Source organism: Anopheles maculipalpis, chromosome 3RL (assembly GCF_943734695.1).
Source record: "Anopheles maculipalpis chromosome 3RL, idAnoMacuDA_375_x, whole genome shotgun sequence".
Taxonomy (NCBI): Eukaryota; Metazoa; Arthropoda; class Insecta; order Diptera; family Culicidae; genus Anopheles; species Anopheles maculipalpis.
The window spans coordinates 12,247,785-12,268,924 of NC_064872.1; the positions used below are offsets into that span (position 1 = coordinate 12,247,785).

The 21,140-nt window shown below is 39.6% G+C and overlaps 2 protein-coding genes across 3 annotated transcripts in view; both read left to right on the forward strand.

Moving 5' to 3' along the window:
* LOC126565129 (peroxisomal biogenesis factor 19) overlaps positions 1 to 21,140 on the forward strand; it is a 349,045-nt gene that overhangs the window by 251,503 nt on the left and 76,402 nt on the right. The window lies entirely within an intron of this gene.
* Positions 1 to 21,140, forward strand: part of LOC126563922 (trafficking kinesin-binding protein milt) — a 139,470-nt gene that overhangs the window by 60,096 nt on the left and 58,234 nt on the right. Inside the window, exons 1-2 of one of the 2 annotated variants that reach the window (XM_050220723.1) lie at positions 11,419 to 11,587; positions 13,344 to 13,553. In XM_050220723.1, the coding sequence (XP_050076680.1) occupies positions 11,536 to 11,587; positions 13,344 to 13,553 (262 nt within the window). In that variant the 5' untranslated portion in view covers positions 11,419 to 11,535. Of the gene's footprint in view, positions 1 to 11,418; positions 11,588 to 13,343; positions 13,554 to 21,140 lie in introns of those variants that run through there. The other variant, XM_050220726.1, reaches the window with a different exon arrangement.

Genomic DNA, 21,140 nt, shown 5'->3' on the forward strand with positions numbered 1-21,140 from the left:
GCTAAAGGAACTTAGGAAACCCGCGATCTATCGGCGTGGGTTGCACTTGACGGAGCTGATAAAGGGAGGCAAAAAGAACAGGTCGTTTCGAAGGTTCGTTTCTGCCTGTAATTAAAACCCTATGCGTCGCAATTATAGCGCAAAATTGTGTCTATCAACGATTCCTGTATCAGTTTTTTTTGCGCTAAATGCCTTTTATGGTTCGATTTAGAAGAGAGAACGGCCCAGTGGGGATACGACAACGGCGCCGGTCTGCAAACGACAGGTCCGGAGTTCAAATCTTATCCGGACCGTTCTCCCGTAGTGAGGACTGATTATCCTACTACATGATATTAGCAAGTCTAGTAAGCCGAACCGAAAAAATCCGGAATTCGTAGATTAATCGAGCCTTTCAAGCTATTCTTGATCAACATAATTTGGTTCATTTAAATTTGCATGTTTTGTCCAAGATCTTCATGGCTGTTTATTACAGCAAAGTAGACATGAATTTATTTTACATATTTACTGTTTGTCAGTCCGTTTAGCCGCATTCGCGAGCCTTCTAAAAGACAATTGGTCGCATATGTGCTGAAGGATAATAGAAGAGTCGCTAAACTCGCCAGCTCTGCCAGCTGTATGGTGATCTCGCGATTGTGCAGCGTATTAGACTCGCTACACTCTGGTCGACTGGTCGGGTAATGCGAATGGCACCAGACCACCGAGCCAATGAAGTAACTTTAGGACGTCCTCACGGACAGAAGATTGTCTGTGTCCGCCAGAAGGGCCGAGATTTTGTGGTGGCAGAGAACGGCGCTAAACCTGAAAAGCGGTATCGATGTAGTAAAATGTAGTAAAGTACAATAAATTCGTTAAATAGATAAGAGAACTGTTTAAAACTTGTAAAAGTAACATTTTTTACCGAATAATGAATGCTAACAATAATTTCAAAAAAAATTTATCAAATAATCAAATAAAATAAAATTTTGATAATCTTATATTGGTTAAAGTCTGCATCATTGTTTTTATTTTTAAATAGAATGCCTAAAGACTACATTTAGACTGCCTCACGTGGAGGTCACACCGTAGAAAGTAGTTAATCCATTCCTTTCTCGAAAATAAGATTTATATTCGGAATCGATAAATTGTTACAGTTTCTTCCCAAGCCGTGTGACGTTCCACCGTCACGTGAAAATCCGCCTAGAGTTACGAGCATCGCTCTTTAAAAAAAAAAAACATCACATCCATTTCCTGTCCAGTGCGTTGTGTACGGTTTGGTTTTATGCATCTTGTAGTAGGGTTTCACGGCTAAAAAAAAAAAACGACAAAATACCTAAAATGCAACACCACCACGTGCCGCTTACAAATTGCTTCGGACGATGAAAATGGATCCGCTCATCTGGTTTCAATTTTCCTCGTTTGCCACTTAATTAGGGCTTTCATCTGCTGCTGCAACACAATCCGTTCATTTTAGCCGTACCCGTTGCCGTTGGGCTGCCATGTGGAAATGTTGCCCTAATCTTAGCCTTTCGGTTTGCGTTTATGAGTGTGCTTTTGATCAAAAAGCGTTTGTGTGGTGAATTTGTTAACCTTTTCACTTTCAACGATACGGAGCAGTTTCAGGATAAGATATTTTATGTGTTCATTAAAGACAATTTTATGCGCCATAAAATATACTCATTTTAATAAATGCTAGTTTAACAGACTAACCGGATAAATTATATCAAAATATGAATGATTTTTGTAGCGGCATGAAATTGGCTGGGTTTTCGGTTTTCCTTTCTACCCGTTGTGCGAGAGGATGCGTTCATGTTCATACCGAAAATGTTGCTGCTTCCTGTCATACTGAATTATCATACACTTCATATGCAACATGCATCGCTGCACTTGCCGGCAGGAACACAACATTTAACAACAAGTATAAGCAACGCCTCATACTACATGATGCAGAGAAGTCGTTAAGTTGACAGTTAACACCAACGTAGTGTGGATTTATTTTCAAAAATATCTTACCGTACAACGTGAGTGTGGCGAACGTCCCGGTTTAATGTTTCAGCTACGTCCAATTAGGTGTCTCTCTCTCTCGAATTTGTTCGTGAAGTTCGTGCTTGCGTTCTGCTTTCAAACAACTCATACTGGAGTAAAGTCACACTTGGTTGAAAGAATTGTTTTATTTATTTGTTTTCTTCAAGATTTGTAATGTATTTCTAATTCTTTAAACAACAAAACTTTCTTCTCAACGCTTAGATATAGTTCTTGGTTGTAAGTAAAAAAAAATTAGGGAAGAAATATCTGTTTTTTGGCTGCATCCGATACGACCCGGTAGCGGACTCCGGGAATAGAACCTAACAAGCATGATTCACCAGCATACGGCTCACCCACCTAGTTCCAACGAAGGTTTAGGGAAAGTTCTATTAATAACATCTTCGGAATTGCGCGCAGCGGGTGGACGTGCATTCTTAAATCTTGGCGCTGCATTTTTACCCCATCGGAGCCAATCGTTTCGAGTGGTGTGCGATTGTAAGTTGGAGTATATTCTTTGGAGCAGCTAATGACGCCTTTGAGCGTGCTGACTGGATCTATATTTGATCTCACTCGAAGCCTAGCCCTTATAATAGATTCACCCAAACCAATCATGCAGTTTGCGAGAGAAACTCTTTATTTGTAAAAGCTTTGCCAGACGTGCAACAGTAGTGCTCCAATTGCCCCTCCAGATCCCTCGAACGCGATTGGAAGCGCTAGCAACGTCCTTCAACTTTGAGAGCGAACATTTTGACGTCACGCGCTTGATAAGAACTCTGCGGGGAGAGGGGCTTGTCTCGTGATCTAAGAAAGTCCAAGCCCTTTAGCTTATTTCAAATACGACCCACGCTGGAAGTGATTAAGCTTCCTTTAGCTTTGTTATCAATTAATCATAGGACAGCGCGGTTGGTGCTGATTCCATTCGTGTGTCGCTTGTGCAATACTCTAAAAGGGGTTTCTTTCGAATGTTTGTTTTAAGTTTTTTTTCTTATTCAACTCATGAGAACGCTTGTAGACTTTATTGTAAGAGGCTAAGCATTATTTATACTTTTCTTTTCAGGTTATAAAAGAGAAAACACACGAACAAATACAAACAAATAATAATTATCTCTCTTCACTCCGTTGCCTCAGTTTTGCAGACATCATGAACGCTGCTAGTAGCGATACATGTGGTTCCATTCTGTCTGGCTAGTTTTGCTGCAGACGGCAGCAAAATTGGGCCGATGTTCTATGCTTGACAAGGATTAAATTTATGTGCGTAAAAAGAAGCATAAAATAAACAGCCGGAACAAAATTCAAGAAAAGAAGCACGCGGATAAAGCTTGTGACGATAAGCCACATTGTCTCCTTCTCGGTGCAGTGTTTAATGCAGAGATCCCTGGATTTCTTGGGCCAACTGTCAATCCGAGACAAATATTTTATTTAACTCGGATAACTAAGTTTTGCACTGTGAAACAATAACTTGAGGTCCGCATTTAAAGAACTCTTGTCCACGAGGTTTTAACACATTCAATGGATTGAATATTTATTTGCTAAATTGCTTAAATTTCAGATTTTTTTTTATAGAGCTTTGTACAAATCGCATAAAAAGTTTATTTTTCGAAAAACAAGCTTACACTCAACCTAGTTTTACATCGTTTTTCGGTGAAATTTGCGGCTGATTTTTTACTTATTCAACATGTTTGGCCTTGAGACCTTGTAATGTTTCTGTTATCTAATGACATGTAACTTGTTCGGCGCTCAATATCGATTTGATTGAACATAATAAAAGTAGGTCATAGCCTCTCTGGTGATAATTATGAAAGGTTTATTGATTATTCTGGAATCATCCACAAAATGAATACTTTATAGCTTGTTATTGGAGTGTTATGTTAAAAAAATAATATTTTATGAAAGCTATATGGTAAACATAAACTCAATTTATGCAAGATGCAGAAATATTTTTGAAATAATACCAATAAAGAATATTTATTGTTGAAAGGTTATTATCTTCCCATTTGTTAGCTAAAATAAAGAAATATATCTTTAATTGCAATCCTTCACTTCATCGTAACATGCGGTCAACAATTTTGAAAATTTACGGTGACCTTCCCCAATTGTTGGGCCAACAAACAAACAAAAAAATCCATAACTTCGGAAAAGTGCATACGTGATTTGGCGCACACGTTTATCTAGCGGCACTTGGCGACTGCGGACCGCGTAGAGCGCGAATATAATTTGCCGTGTTGCCTCATATGGTGGTGCTTGGATGCAACAACAGATTGTTGTGGAAGTGGGACAGATACCACGACCAACTGGAAGAGCATTCGTTTCGAATGTTGTTTGAGACGTTTTTTTTTTTTTGACGACTCTGTTAGCAGCAGCAAGGCTGTAGGTGTATATTGCAACGGTATGTTTGATTCGCACGTTGTTGAAATTACAAGCCCCATTTTTTCTTTTTTTCTATAACGGAAACAGGAACTGAGGAGTAGCTTACAACAAGTAGCCACCAAATTTCAGGCTCGTCGTTTTGTTAACGGCGTCTGCGAGTAGTGCGATACGACACGATTTGAGTCGATATCTCGTCCAGTCACGGTTTGAAGGTGTTGGTTCATTGGGTCCGCATGCGTGGGCTTACTGCAACAGTGGATGTTGCTTGCATCAGACGGGTTCAATGAGTTGTGCAGTGCGAAAAAAGTGCTCTGAGATCCACCGAATCAAATCAGTAAAATGTGTCTTATTAAAAAAAATTACGACACAGTAAGTAATATTATTTATACTGTTGTATTTAAGCATGTAAGTGAAGTTAACGGGTGATAACTTCTAGATGCATCGACAGAGGAGGTACACGTGAATTCCTGATAACATTGTGCGCCATATTTCTAACAAGCTCACTTTGTGCGATTGCGACCAGCGGCGGTTAGTGACGAATCCTTTGCATTTAGTGAACGGTTTTTGAGTAACTTGTTACAGCTTTTTTTTTTGTGCAAAGCAGCTATTTGCTATTTAGCCTTTTAAAAACGTTCGGACGTGTGACATTGACCTGTCGGTGGGGAAATTCAATGCAAAGCGACAGCCAATTTGAGACAGCTTTTCTTCGTCAGTCAATTTTTGGCGAAAAGTGTTCTTCTACGGTTTCGTTGCGAACGTGTGTGTATGCTTGTTTTGTCGTTTAAAGTGTAAATTGGACACCAGAACAGTTCATGGCAAAAAAAAAATAGGAAAGTCCTTGCGTACAAACATTTTGCGCCATTTGTAAAACCACTAAAATGATGACTGTTGAACGGGTTTGTTGTGAGATGCTAAATTTAGGTTGCCATTTTTTACCTTCTTGACATGATTTGTACACATTTACCTAACCAAGGTGGTTCATTTACTGATTGTTGCATTGCTTAGGCCGTATTGTTTTGTACACAAATATGAAGTTTTGATGTGAGACTGTTAATGGAGCCTAGATAAGATTAGACGGCAGGATCGGAGTTCAAATCCTCTTCGGACCTGATCCGAAAATCCTATCCCGTAGTGAGAACTGACTAGAAGGTGGTTAAGCTAAGAAGATTTATTTATTGATGATGCACGGCCTGGCCGTATTGCTCCTCGAAAAAGATTAGACTGCTATTAAGTTATCCTATCATTCCTTAATCCTTGTTCGTTAGTTGCTGCTATTTTAGATGAGTTAATTATCCACTCATGACTGACTATCTGGGGCAGATCAATAAGTCATATGTAGTCTACAAGTCAGACACTCACAAAAAAGCAAAGTTTAAGGGCGAAAGGATCATAGTTTATTTTTGCAATTCAAACGATGACCTTCTTCCTTTTTTTTCGACCAAAAACCACACACAAAACCAAACCTTTATCGTCAGAGCCGATTTATACAACCTCACGCTTTGAGTGTCATATGATGTCGTGCATCATCGACAAATTTATATTTCTCAAGCCATTGGTCTATCCGTGCTAGTCCTGGCACGTCCGTTCGCACCAGACAACTGTGAGGTTGGCAAACTACAGCGTAAATGACGTAGTTTCTCACGAGATCATTCTTAACGCCAGCACGAGAGACAATTTGTCAGTCTGTCCTTTTTTTTTTTTTGTTTCTTTTTGCCAACATTTCTAGACTAAATACTAAACGGGGCGTTAGACAGTTATTTTTAAACGATTCATTAACCAAAATTTTCCCCACAATTTTGCATCTTTTTTATTTCGCTTCATTATCTCTCACCAACGAGGTGTGTGATGTAATCAATCGAGTTATGTTCACAGCAAGAGCTTTTCCACGCATAGTTAAGGTACTTTCTTCGCGAGTTGTGATGCATGGACGGCCGTGTTATGAACAATCGTCGGCGGGGCATTGTTTTGCGAAGCATAATTTATTCAATCGGAGCTTCTTAGCTGGCATTTTTCATCCGTTCTTTCCTTGCTTTTCCTTTGCTTTGCATGTTTCCATGTTGCCAAGCCACAAAGGTGGATGATATAATCGAGTCTTAATGAAGTATTCGGTCTTGGTTTCCGCTTCCCTTAAAATCAAATTTTTGATTTTTATTAAAAAAAATATACAACACTATGGGAAACAAGCAATAAGGTGAGGCTGTCCTTCATGATTTTTTTGAATTTTTTGGAAATTAATCTTTTCTTAAGAATAGATTTCTTAAGTTATTTACTATTTATTTATTTATTTATTTATAATTAATTAATAAAAACACTGCTTGTGATAACTAATTTATACAAACATAATGATAAGGCAATTCCACCTTATTCTCTACCTTATCTTGTGCATACTCGATTTTATTTCTTAAGTTATCGCAGTATTTATCCTCTTCTTCCTCTTGGCCTGCCGACCTCGGTGGTAAGTCCGCATAAGTTGGATAGTTATTCCTCCTTCACTGTGGTGGAACGATCCAGATGGGATTTGAACACGAGTACTGCCATGTTCAGACCGACGCCGCTATCACATTTACCACCGAACCGCTCAAAACAAATCATGTAAAAAGTTACTGAAGAAAGGTAAATGCTTATTACTCTTTTTTATGGTTTGCGGTGGCGAGTTGGACGTTACGTTCGATGATCGTTCAGTTATTCGACGGCTGTGTCTCTTTTACTTCAGCGCAATCGTAAAAAACCGTTTGCCACAATTGTTTACACAGATTGTGAACACCTCTCGTTACGAGAAGAGTTTGTGTTAATTATGATCTCTCGACTTTTTTTTTCTTCTTCGCCTTGCCAACCCATGAGGAGACATAGGTGCAGAATACATTCTTTAGCGTTTTCACGGGAAACGTGCTGCTAGTGCTAGGATTCACGCAAAGAGCTAGAGACATCTGGTGCTAGTCACGCATAAGGCTATATCGTGTGAAACCAGTTACCTAACGAACGGATGGCACTGAAATGTGGCCGGTTTTCAAGTTCATTTCCTTAGCGAGCATGTGAAAACGTGTGACGGAGAATAATTATGGCGATTTGATGGAGATATAAGCTTCTGATCTTGGATGCGTTGAGATGTTAAATTTATCCTAAGTAATGTATGAAAATTTATTCAAAGCATCTATAAATATGACAGTTTATTGTGAGTATGATTTGTTGAGAAATTTTAGAGGTTTATCTATTGAAGATACGCTGGCTTTTATACCGTTGCAATTAAATTTTCGTTAAAGTATTTTGTCCCAAGTGTGTGTGTGTGTCTATTTCCATCAAGTGACATGACTTATGACTCAATCCAATACAATTTCGAGCAACCAAACTTACTCAAAGATTTATTGCATTGTTCCCTGCTACCTTCCAAGCGCCTTTGCCCACTTATCCTTGCCTTTGGACACTTCCGGCGCGCGCTGGGGGTTTTTTTTTTTCGATGTTGAATCTATTTTGATTCCTCGAAACGTAAACGAAGTGCATCAGTCGCATCTCGCTAACGAAACTTCGCGTCCAATTGGCGTCGGAGCAAAACACCCGGCTAAGTGACGATTCCTCGTGACGAATCGTTCAAACAGCCGCGATCGTCTCGGTTTCGCACATTGTGCCGTGTGGTCGCTCAAATTGATGTAATTTCCCGAGTTGCTTGCGAACAAAGGTACCCCGATGCGATGGTGTGCAACAAAGGGAGTCGTCCGTCGGGGGATGCGCTTGAGTTCATGGTTAGGAAGATTGCAAGAAACGTTTACGATCGCCCTAGAGAGTGCGTGGAAGCATAATAGTGGCGATGTGGTCTTTTAAATTATCCAAAATTTTGATAGTTTTTCATTCGTTGCCTCATGGAAAATCCACCTGGTGTAAAAGTACAAATACCCTCTGCTCGAGCACGTTGTTGTGTGTCGTTTATTATTATTTTACTATAATTTACACTTTACTTCGAAAATATTTACATTCCTCGCCGCTCAGTAAGGTGCACAGCAAAGAACAAACAAAACAAATCAACCTGTGCCTGTGCCAGAAGAGCGTCCTAACGTGCGATGGTTTTGATGTTGATCGTGGCTGGATGCTCTAGTTTCGGTTCGCTTCGAACAGTGTTCGATTTTCGCTGGTTAGCGCACTCGTTGCTGTCGTGAAGCTGGGCCCGTGTTACGGCCAAGAAAAACGGAACATATTGTGTAACTAAAGTGTAACGCGCCTCGAGATTTGAAATTTCTGTTTGCCCTACCCCGTACCTGTTTATTTCTCCAAAACTTATCAACGACCAGAAAAAATGGCTACTTGTAGCTGTGTGAGGAAGAAAATTACTTTATTTGTTGGTGTGCAGTGAGTGTGGTGATTTCAGTGAAAGAAAAACCAACCCTGGTGCCTACCAATGGAGGTGAAGGGATTTATTTGATATGAAAAGTGCAGCTGACATCAGCGTTTTTCCGGCATGCTCCACTCAAATAACGTGCTAAGCTACGTTAAGGCCACACTATGCGTTGGATACTTTCGGGAACGGTACATTTTCACCGCCAGCAGCTCACCACTATGCGTAAGTTTGGCTGCAAATGAAACCTAAGCTCAAAGAAAACCCTACGAAACCAAAACTTCACCACAAGACGTTAGCAAATGTTCTGTTATAAGCTGATTGCTGCTGGCAAACTGTAATTTCTTCGACTAATTACGGATCTTTAGATGTGGGTGCGCTGCACCAGGCGTGATCTTGTTCTGTATCGGCACACTGCATTGGTCTGTTGTTTCTCTTCACACTTGTTGATTGCTAATTGTTTGTTTACTATTTGCAGCAGAAACAATGCTTTGAAAACTAGGAACAGTTAAAGGTTTTTTTTATTTGCGAAATAACGTTCCAACACACGGTTCCGACCCCGTTTGATTCCTGTTTCAATTCCGAATCAATGAAATCGACTGTTTGGGACGTTGGAGTCGGCTGGAATCATAGGAATTGTCTGGGATCGTCCGTAACTTTCTAAACCGTCAGAACCGTCGGAACCGATGTTGGCAACCGATAAAAATGTTTGGAATCGTATTCAATCAGTTCATTCGATTCCGACCTTCCTATCTTTTTGTGGAATCGTCGGGAATCAGTTACAATTTTTCTCACCTCTAGTTCCAACTTTTTCGAGCCGTAATGAAGCCAAATTTGTGTTTTAAATGTTTTATGCAGTTTTTGATTTTATCAATATGATGACTATTCTTACTCAGTGCGCTTTTCACTATCAGCTAGTCTATTTCTATGGACTGTACTCGCTCTAAACATATATTGTATTTGTTTTTTGTTGTTTGTATTGGATCTTATCACATTTTACCGCTATCTGTCTGGCGGGCTAGAGTGAAATTAAAGATACCGTTTTGTCGGTATGGTAAAGATAATTTGACGTACATGCATGTCTGGCTGCTTGCCATCTAATCCTTCCGGATCCACAGCATACCGTGGCTTAATTACCAGTTTATCCCGGAGCTTCACACGGCTTCGAAAGGGGTTCAGATTTTCTGTATGTAAAATTTGTCCGTCTGTTTCAAGAAGTTTACATTTTGCCATAAAAGGAATTATTGTACGTGCTTTCATACGGTGTCTTGCCGTTGGCGGGAATGCAGTAAATTATGCACAACAAAACACGTTTCACGTGTGTGTGCCTGCAACGGAAGTCGTCGGAAGTTCGTTAAACTCCTGACCTGACCCAATGTGAGTGCGGTCTTCGTATAAAAATCGATATGCACCGCCTCAGCTCTAAGGGTCAAGCCTCTGTTCAGACGCGCAAGTCGTCTGCTGTAGAACGAGCCGTTGCATAACCGAAGAACTATTTCAAGTGCTTGCGAATAGAGATGATTTATGTTTTTTAATTTTATTTTTGGGATCTGCACGTCGTCCTTCATTGACTAGCGAGCAGAAGCAAGCAATTTTTACTCGAGAGTATAATTGAGGTGGTTCATTCGGTCGTGTAAGTAGGACGGCAAATGTGTTTGACAACCAGCATTCGTTTGCTAGCATGGATTTTGGCACTGTACTGCATTGATACGTTGCCAAGCCTGCAAGAGTTTGTAGTAAAGTCACACCAGCTTTGTGAATTGTTTATTTAGTAGAGGCATGAATAATGTAAATGCTTGTTAACTTTCCGCATATTGCAAACTGTACAGTGATCGTGAAAGATGTGGTCTACTTTTTAATTGCTAGAGCATTTGACATTTGACAGTTGCTGAAAGATCGATAGAGTTACTATTGGAACTTCTAACAGTTCAGATTGAAAATTAATATCAAAATGATTAATGATAGACAAAAAATCAATTTAAATGCTTGTGTCACTGTACAACAACTCCATCTAATGAATTTATTTCATTTGAATGCCCCAAATTGATCAACCGCCGCCGGTTTATTTGTATACATGCTTTGATTATGATATAGCCAGTAGGCCCCTCTCATGCTTAGTGATTCGCTCACATACTAAATGTTGTGCGATATTTTTAATTCGCATTTCTTTTAATCGTTACGATCAACATTGGCAACACTCTGAAACTGTCGCACAGACGACGGACTTTGGTGCTTGACATCAACCACCGCACGAAGTTAGTAGTTCAATGGCTTTCAGTTATGTAAAACTCGTTCCCTTTCTGTGCGGATCCGCACCACAATCCGTACAGCTAATCGACGCGTAATTATGTCACCGAACAAGTGATTCGCACACCAAGCCGCCCACCATCTCAGACACATGAAAGGAAGAGGGAAAGATGGGATAACCCTGCCCTTTCGTTGTGGTACGGAAAATTGGTCACTTTAACCTTTTCACTTGCTCACGAACGCTTAACAAGATGGACATAATTTAACATGGTGTTAGGAATGATAATCGTGCTTAATGTGGGAAATTTGTTGGTCACTCTCGCTGGCATCTCGTTAAATAAAGGTTAAAGTGTGAATTAACATTGACAGCAACGTAACCTTGACTTTGGGGGTGTATAATTAGAATGGTATTTCGCTATCCGCTTAGTAATTATCAACTAAAACTAATGTAAAACTTTTTCTTACCTTTCTCCTTACAGGAACAGTATCAATCCAAACTGGCTGCCTCACAATGTGGGGCCAGGATTCCCCTGAGCCCCAACACTCAGGCGACAATCGAAAAGCATTTGCCAGGGCTGCCAAGCAAGCGATTGCTTATGCAGCAGGCCTCTAAAATTACGGAAAAGCGAGACGTTGGATGCATAACGGGTGAGTAGCATTTTCGTCAAGCGTTGTTTATAGTAACAGTAATATTTGAAAAGAAGATTTGTTTGTACTATTTCAACTGTTTTTTTTAATGATATGTCTATAAAGCACGCCAATCAACATCTGCTGTTTGTTTGGTCAATTCCATATTTCATGCCCTGTTCATCATTCTCGCTTGCCTCCAAACCAAACTGCGCATGAATTGTGACCAATGTGTGACGACGTGTGGAATGTTCGAACCCATTCAAACGCTTTGCGTAAACCATGCAAAAATGTGTGAATGAATTTATGCGGCTTGGCGGCAAGCAGAAGCGGTGGTGCAAACGATTAAATGTGCCGGCACATTGTTTCGACATAATTCGACCGCGAACCAAAATGGAGAGTTGGTTATGCTGATGAGGAATTGGAACCTGGGTGCCTGGGTTTGCATGATGTGCTGCAATACGTATTGCTTCTCTCTGTAGAAGCGAACTCGAAAATAGTGAAAAAAGAGAGAGATACTCTATAACGTTGATGTGTAGTTTTGAAAGCGATCTGAGAAATTATGATCGTTGTTAGTTAAGAATCTTTTAAAATCGATTATGCATGCCAAAGAAGAATTGCTTGTTATATTGATCAAATAGATCAAATCAAAAACACGAAGATAAATTTAAAAAAATATCTCAATTCAATAGTAAGTTGATAAACTGTAGCAAATTAAATGGTTGGATTCGTTCCGATGACCTGCGACAAGTGGTCGATTTCACCGACTGTTATGCTCTGATTCCGTTGCTGCTACCGTGAAGAGATTGCGGACCAATGATGATCATGTCCCTGTTTTTTTCTATGTATGGTTTTGAAGTTGCCAAGATGTAAAGACAGAAAGGAGAGAGAAAGAGTTTCCAAAACACCGGCTACATACCGTACGCAAACTGTGGACGTTTAGTCAGCACAGCAGAAAACTTTTACAGTCAGCGTTTTATATTATGGATCGTCGATTTGTCACGATTCAAAATAACAGGAAACTCACAACTACTTGTATTTATAGAGCAGTATGATAATGTTTTATAGTGGAGTTGTGTAAAGATAAGCATCACACTTGAAAAGCGTAATGATAAATGATTGCGAAGAGCTAACACATCATAGTCATTATTATCAAATCATGTGTAGTGAATGAATCAACTCTTTTTCTAAGAAATTTATACCTTAAAAATATATTATTGCATTGTTTTCTCTCTCGCTATTATTGCACCATTTATGTGTCTTCGAAATAGCTGACACCCTGCAACTTTTACGCCACGTGATGCATTACTGATTGTGTGTTTTCAACGTAATGTTTGTTGAACACCCGTTTTCTAAAAACAGCTGCTGTCCATCAGTAAATTTTCATCGCCTATTTCGTTCAACGAACAGCGACATCCTGTCCGCAAGTTCCAAATAGATTTCAAGTGCGCAAGCACATACACATGCAGACAAATTGCATATATTTACAGCTCTGAAAATTTACCCATATTGAGGTATTCTAATGGGAGGGTCCGGTAACCGACCTGGTAGAGGCATTGCCTCTCCGTATGCAGGAGATACTATCGTGCTAATGTTTGAATAAAACAAGGTCAAGGAAATCCAGTAATGTCGGACCAAGGATATTGAATGATTTCCTTATTTTTAAAATAATTATTTATCTTATGTATTACCCGATGTTACTGATCCATGAACTTAAAAAGATATGCCTATTGTCCTTCTTCTAATATTTACCCCCAAATCTGTTCTTCATCAACAGAACTATGCAGCACCGACGACTTACCCGAGGTGGAGATTTTCTCCCTGCTCGAGGAGCAAATCCCACGATACAAGATCCGGGCGGATACGACTACCACGTTCGGTGGGTACGAGAATCAAGATTGGTTCGTGCAGTATCCAGCGTTGCCGATACCGACGGAAGGGCTCGGTTTGACGACGGAGCAGACACGAGAGGCGCTCAACTATTTCCGTAAGTGTTTATTTTTTCCCTTTTTTTATAAATACACTAGAAAGTTATTTTGATGGTGTCTATTTTGCTGTGGCGTGCTCGCTTTTTTCCCCAACGGTTTACACCGTCTGTGCTCGCACGGGCAAAGACACAAACCGCGGTGGGAGCCGACGTGCCTTGCAAGAGCCCTCTATTAGCTTTCATTGGAACTATAGGCTGAAGAGCTTGTCGAACTTGCCGCCCGATGGCGCTGCTTTGAGATGTGGCTCGAATGAAAAGAAACCGGTGATCCGGATAAACGTTTATATTTTAGATTGATTCGTTAGTGGTAATCGGCTTACCGAAAAACAAAAATGTACTTACAAAAAAAGGGTAAACTCACAAAAATAATTTTACATGAGGTTGTACAAAATGTTCTACATAAAGTCCAATAAAACTTCGTAAAACGCGTCATCACGCACGAGTTCGCAATGTAAAGTGGTTTGTGTTGTTTATCTTATCAGTTTGCATTTTTGTGATAGACACGATTGCAAAGAGCCTGTGAGTGTAAGATGTGTACTTCTTCTGATAACAAAATGGTCTCTTATTATCAATATTGATTCCGCTCAAAGTTCTCAATCAAAATAAATCGAATAAAATCATTCCAAAGATTGAATGGCTGAACAATGAAAATTGAATACATGTTTCTGATGAATTATAAAATCCTGTGATGAATAAATTATGTTCCGTTTTAATAACTCAAATTGCTTCATTGTGTGGTTTTCATATGTACGCAGAAGGAGAATTAATTACTCGAATGGAAAAGGTTTTTCGTTGATTGAACTTATACCGGAAATAATTGTATAATGGTGTTTCCACCTACTATTCCCCTCTCAGGTTTGAAATTTCGCGAGCTTCTAAAAATGGACTCAAATCTATTGTATTTGAACAAATTAATGTCTTTTTATTGAGGATCTTAATCCATCCGACTCCAACTGTTGTTGAAGCAAAAAGGTGACTTTTTAAATATTCATTTATTGTACGTTCGTTTGTGTTTACCACACTGGCTAGTACAGCGGTAAATGGTTTTAATTTCAATCAGCTCATGCTGGCTTCCCACCAGAGTGATGACATTGATGCAGTAAAGCAAACGCTTCCATTTTGCTTCGGCCATCATTAACAGATACCTGACGCTAATGTGCGACACTTCGCACGTTGTTACTTAAATCGATTAAGAAATGACCATCTCGCGTAGATTTTGCGCATTTGTTATAGCGGTCCATGCTCACACCAGCCTTCAAAGGTTTTTTATTTCGTTAGGGTTACGCATTTCTTAATAGAACTTCACGTTCGTTGCAGTGCGGCGATTGAAAAGTTGAAGAAAATTAAGTTCACATCACAGGACGTGGGAACTTTACAAAAAAAAAAAGCTTTTCTACACTTACAAGTAGCAACTCCACACAATCGACCTATGAAATACATCGTCACCATCACCTCCCAGGATTGGTTAAGAAATAATGCTCCCGATGGAGAAGGTAATTTGGTCGATTATGACAATTCCTCTTTAATGGGCGCGCCCTAATGGTGCTATCGTTATGTTGCGTAAAGGGTTGACTATTGTCAGTGAGGTGACCTTCACCTACAAGTGCATTAGCTCATTACCCGTGCAACGAGCCCATAGTGTCCGCGTCCACGATGAAAATGAAACCGCTGGAAGTAAGCAACGCACGCACAACTGAAGAAAGTGCTCACACTTTTCCACCGCGGCTCGGAATTCCACTGACCCAGTAGCAGTTTAGTGGGAAAATTTTTCATTCAATTTTCACTTGTTACAAGGATGGTATGAATCGTTTAGAGTAATTTTCTGCAAGCCTAACTTTCATGGTCATTTTTCATTCGCTGTTGGTTTCATGTTTCATTTTTCATGCAGCGTTAAGATTGCTCACGAAATTAATTCAAACTGTGGTACGTTCCCAGTGAATATTTTTAATTTATGGGTCAAGTGTGCTTCAAATTTAAATTTAAAATTTCAGTGCAAGACAATACATACATCTGAAATAAACAGTTTTAAAAAGTTTTAATCTTCGTTGGAAGCAATGAGGAAATTTTATACTTTTGTATGTCTATATTATTCAATGATCTAACGTCAAACACTATTCACTTGAAAATTTTTCGTTTCTTTTGAAATAGAAGTATTATTTTAACCTAAAACTAAACGGCGCAAACGATTGAATCGACTAGATGATGTTACGATCAATCATCACTTGGCTTTTAAACTTCTAGCATAGAAGTGTGAGGAACACAAACGATCTGTCAGCTTTTTTACTCAACGATTTACCATGTACATTACCCATTTTCCTTGCTTTCTCTACGCTAGAATGCTTCAGGAAACATTCATTCCAATCGATAGGCCAATTTCCTTATCGGTGTATGCAGCTTAAACCAAGTCAGCATGAACAGAGAAACGAAACATTTGTACTTTTATTTTTTAGCTAATACTTATGGTTGCGTCTTCACTCTAACTAAAAAGAAGCGTTGGTTAATTTCGCATGAAAGAAGGAAATTAAAGTCTGTTTAGTGTGGTAACGTGTCTGCCAGTTCTTTTGTGCCCTGTGTTGCCCAGCGAGCTCATTGAATGGCTCAATGACAGCTAATTGAAGGAATCCAAGCGTGACCCTAGGGACACCTTGCAGGCGTCCGATCAATGTGAGCTCTCGATGCAAGCTAATTGGCGAGTAAAAGTAGTTTTTCTATTTTTACATTTTATTTGCACATAAAAAAAACCGTTTCATTTGTAGAGAAAACATCATGAAAGAAATTACTTTAATGTGTTTAAAACACCCTGCCACAGAATGTGTGTCGAGTGCCATTGAACTAAAAATTTTAGTTATTTGAATTGAAAGTAACTTTTCTCCATTCGTATTAAATTATTGACTCCAAAACAAAGGATTATTATAATAAAGCATGTCAATGATATACGTCACGATAAATCCCTAAAAAAAGCACGAAAATCGTGTTCAAGCTGTCACGAGAACGGTAGCCACGTAAGTGAACCGTTTGGACGCTCTAAAATAATTACAGCATTCATACGTCTTCACATTCAGCGGCAGTCAATGTCCATAGCGGATTATAATAACCTTCATTCAAATATTTGACAGTGAATGTCTTTCTCATACGGTTCTTCGGAAGTATCGAAATGGTTCATTAGTTTCAACCGATTTGTTTTTTGTGACCAGAAACGATGTATGTGGAATAGACGAATTTCTTCTACCTTCAGCTTCCCACAGCTCCAACCTATCACAGACTAATGGCATACTGATGACGATCACTTGCATATGATCGTTTCAATTTATAGTTATCCTTATCCCATAATTAACTTAAGATTGTACGTATTATTGGCAGATAGCGTTTCATTCACTTGCCTTTGATTGCAAACCGCACAGAATGATTTGTTCATAAGGCCAAAATTATTTATTTGGCGGTTCATTAAGTCGCCGATTGGCGGTAGCAACAGTTGGTACAGGATTTGTTTGTACATTTGTTGCTTCCGTGGCTTAACCGATACAATGTGTCTTTATTTTAAAAAGTAATGATGTTATTTTAATTTACTGGTTGCATTTTTTTCTCCATAAACTGCACCATTTGATAGTTGATTGTTTCGCGTAATAATGTTGCAAATGCTAAATAGAAAATAATTAGTACATTTTACTTTCAAAAGCAACATGTATGATACACCCGATCGAGTGCAGTAAATAGATGAAGCGGTTACACGGATGATTAACTTTTGTGAAATAAATCCCACCGAATGGGTGGTATAGATACAAAATTGGAAAAAAATGTGGTACAAACGCAAGAGTACCGCTAAATCCCCGGACGTTAAGCTTAACGATGCTGAAAGTTTCAATCAGGTCCAATCCGGTCCACAGAAGCAATTGGCCAAACGATCCTCCGGGTACTGTTCGGCTGTTGCCTAATTATGTTGGTAAGGTAATGCATTGTCTCTACATGATCTTGAGCGATCGTTTCGGTTCGTCATGGTACAAATCCTGTCAGTATTAACCCGGATTTTTTTCCATGATTCCTACGGACTACACGATGCGTGCAAGATGGATGATGGAAGTTCTGGTCGAATTGGATGGTTTAAATAATTGTAGCAGGGAGTTATTATGGACACTTCATTTCATTTCCCGTCGGTCGGTCACACAAATTGATGGCTTCATTGGGGAAGAAATTTTCTAGAAAATTAGTAATAGCGGGAAAAATGAACTATTCCATCTTGTGCTTATTACTCGGGACTGGTTTAACTCGCGCATTATGTAATAAATTCTTTTAAACTGATAGATATCTACGATCAAGCTCAAACTTTGATTTAATAGGTCAACTGATGGAACGTCGCAAAATGGGAACACTCGTCTGTTTATCTGACATAATGCTCAGAGGTTTTCGTTAATCGAGTCGAAATAATGGTAATCAGTTGCGATTTTTTTCAAGGATTAAATCGTTTGATAAAGCTAAACTCTTCCAATATCACGTACGCCAAAATGAATGCGTTTGTTTTTAGCTTATCATTTAAAATTCATTTAAAACAAAACCCCCCATTTTCGCGATAAGAAATGCATTCTAGAAACACCATTTCCTGTTGCCGCTTTATCGTTGCAAATTCTTTTCTTCTGTTTTTTGTCTTTGGTGGATCAGTTAAATTTGCGAAACTTATCATGTGTGATAACACCTCGTGTCTTGTTGGCACTGTGTCACGAGATTGCTGTCATTGGTGTTCAACAAAGGTAGATTGATTTTCCCCTTTTAAAAGCATGCTACACGCTGAAATGAATGGAAATCTGTCACTTTTATAGCTTCTATGACGCAGCTCTTTATTGTGCAATAGGGGAATAGAATCGTGTGTACTACTTAAGGACAGAACCATTGAGCAATTGGTATTACAACGGATTTGGTCAAACGGTGTCAAACTATCTGCTTAAAGCAATTGGTTTGTTGCATGGGAAGCCTGGAGTGGAGGGCTTCTTGATTACGTTTCAGGAGCATGCAGGTTTTTTTGTATGTGTTTTATTTATGTTTGTTTGCTCTGATTGGAGAACCATTTGCATCGTAAAGATATTTTTAATTGTTACTTATTAATGTTTTCATTTATTTATTTATTTGAAATTTATTATTTGATTATATTAACTGAATTTAGTAAAGATCGGTTATGAACTAATAACTCAGAAATTATGGGGTCTTCCAACCATCCTTATTTTAATCTGATTTCCTTATATCGGTCTCTCAGGGAACCGGTGGTAGAGGCGATAAAGGCGCCAGTCCTCATATGGTAAAACCGGAGTTCAAATCCCTTCCGGACCGTTCCCTCTCAGTGAGGACTGATTATACAACTATGTGGTATGAACAAGTCTGCTTCTCCTTTTTGACCTGTTCAGGGTTGAGCTCGTGGCCAGTAGACGTAGACATAGCCAGGTGTCCAATCCATTTCCAGAAAACTCGGTCTAGGCCTGCAGTCCTGCATCGAAGGTTGTATTTGACCTTCGACAGGTTTGACTCCACTTGATCCAGACAACGAGCTCGCTGTGCTCCTCTACGCCTCGTGACGAACGGGTCGCTGACGAGCACCCTCTTTGTGGGGTATCCAGCCAACGTATCCTACCGGCGTCAGGATATCAGCACTGCTCAGCTAGCTCGTGGTTCAAGATAGTCCTTGCATTGGCGTCCTCCGTCAGCATAGTCCAAGACTCGTGACCGTAGAGGACTACCGAAAGTATCAGCGTATTTATCGTTCATTTCGTGTGTTGTTCGAGTCATCTGGTTCGCAAGAGCTTGTGGAGTCTGTAGTAGGAACGAATAGCCCGAAGAACTTGTGAGTTTTCGCCGAATGAAATAGCTGCTGCATCAGTTGCTCGTACGACTCTTCGAAGCTGCGCATCTTGTCCTGGAGCCGGGTCCTTGAGCAGGTCGTCTGTAGTGTTCCTCGTTGTCATTTATTTACAAGTCCAGTGAGCCATTCTTTAGATGGTCGGCAGAAGAAGAAAATCGTTCGGTCCCTCGCGAAAATCAGTCAGAGGCCAGCCGGTAGATGCCGTTGTGTGCTGCCTCTCAATTAACATGGTAAAGGTTGACCTGCAGCTGAGTACGTCTAAATCGAAGGTTTGAATCTGTAACATGTAAAAGCGTTTTTTATCAATTTGTCGATACTCAAGCGTCTTTTTCACCAGTTTCGTAATATAGCTTCCAACACAATGCTGGTCATTCTTGGATATTTAACAAACATTTACATATTGATTATGTATTTTTAGCTGAACAAAAGCCCAACGTTTTCTCACATTGATTCACAATGATAATTCTACATTGTAACCTTACGCTAAGAGCGTTTATCTCATCTCCAATCAACATTGCTCCCAAAATGACGCTTGGTTACAGAAAGATAGGGTTAAAAAGATTCACCAACAAAACTTGCTGCCTCCCTGTTGCACAATTTTCTGCCTCGTTCATTTTTGGAGGCATTTTTTCGATATCGAAGAGAGACAAATTGGGGTACAATTCGAGGGCCAATTACGATTGTCGTTGTTTGGGTTTCATGCTGGCAAAAAGCGTTGATTGTAAGTGATGTAAAGTAGAGAGAGGGTTTTCGCTTGTATATCAGCATTCAATTCGGGATAAAAGCAAGTTGAATAGAGGGCCTTAAGTAACTGATACATTTTCATATAAAATAATATACTTTTACCACAACAAAAGGCTTTTCTCAAGCCACATGTATAATTATGATTCGTATCAACTAACGATTTTGTTGTATTGTGATTCATTTCTTTGTAAATTTCATTAACGATACATCAAAATAAATGTACAATGGAAATACAAAACCTTTTCAAAAATACTTTCTTTCTTTGGCTGCTCGTTGGTACCGACAGAAGATGGGATCATCATTTTTATGACACACAATGCACACAGATGACTTTGCTTGCGCACGGGCGTTGGCCACCAAAAAAAAACCGTGGCGTATCTTTCAATATGAATAAGTGCGTTGCTGCCCCTCCATCAGCATCGTTCAACCTTCTGCAAGCTAGCTCTCAACACTTACCTGACTGTCAAATCGAGAAGTGTGTGCGGTGTGTGGTGATCGTTGTTATTCAACATTCGCAACAAACTTGCCAACTTGAAGGTTTGCAATAGCAAAAAAAAAAAAAACGAGAAAAACATAAAAAATCAACTCGCAAACAAATTGAACCAAACGAAAAGCCTTAAATATAGCGAAAAATCAACACCATCGGGCGTGTTGGAGTTGCGTTTGCTGGTCGAACCGTATTTTACATTGACTGACAGACAGATGAACGCATGCACGATCAGTACCAGGCATTGGGAAGGTGAGCGTGTGTGTGTGTGTGTGTGTGTGTGTGTGTGTGTGTGTGTGAATATTGAATATTTCGTTGGGCTAGTTGTCTATTTTTGCCTATTTTTGCGTCTCAAGTTTTTGCCTTTGCGATCGCGCACAGAGCGGCCAGCTGATGGTCGGTAATGTGTTTGCGTTTCGACCTAAAAGGCAACAATTTTGAATAAAGGTGTAATGTGATCGAATAGCTCGGGTGGTACGAGAATACAATAATCTTGTAGAATTGTATGCGATCA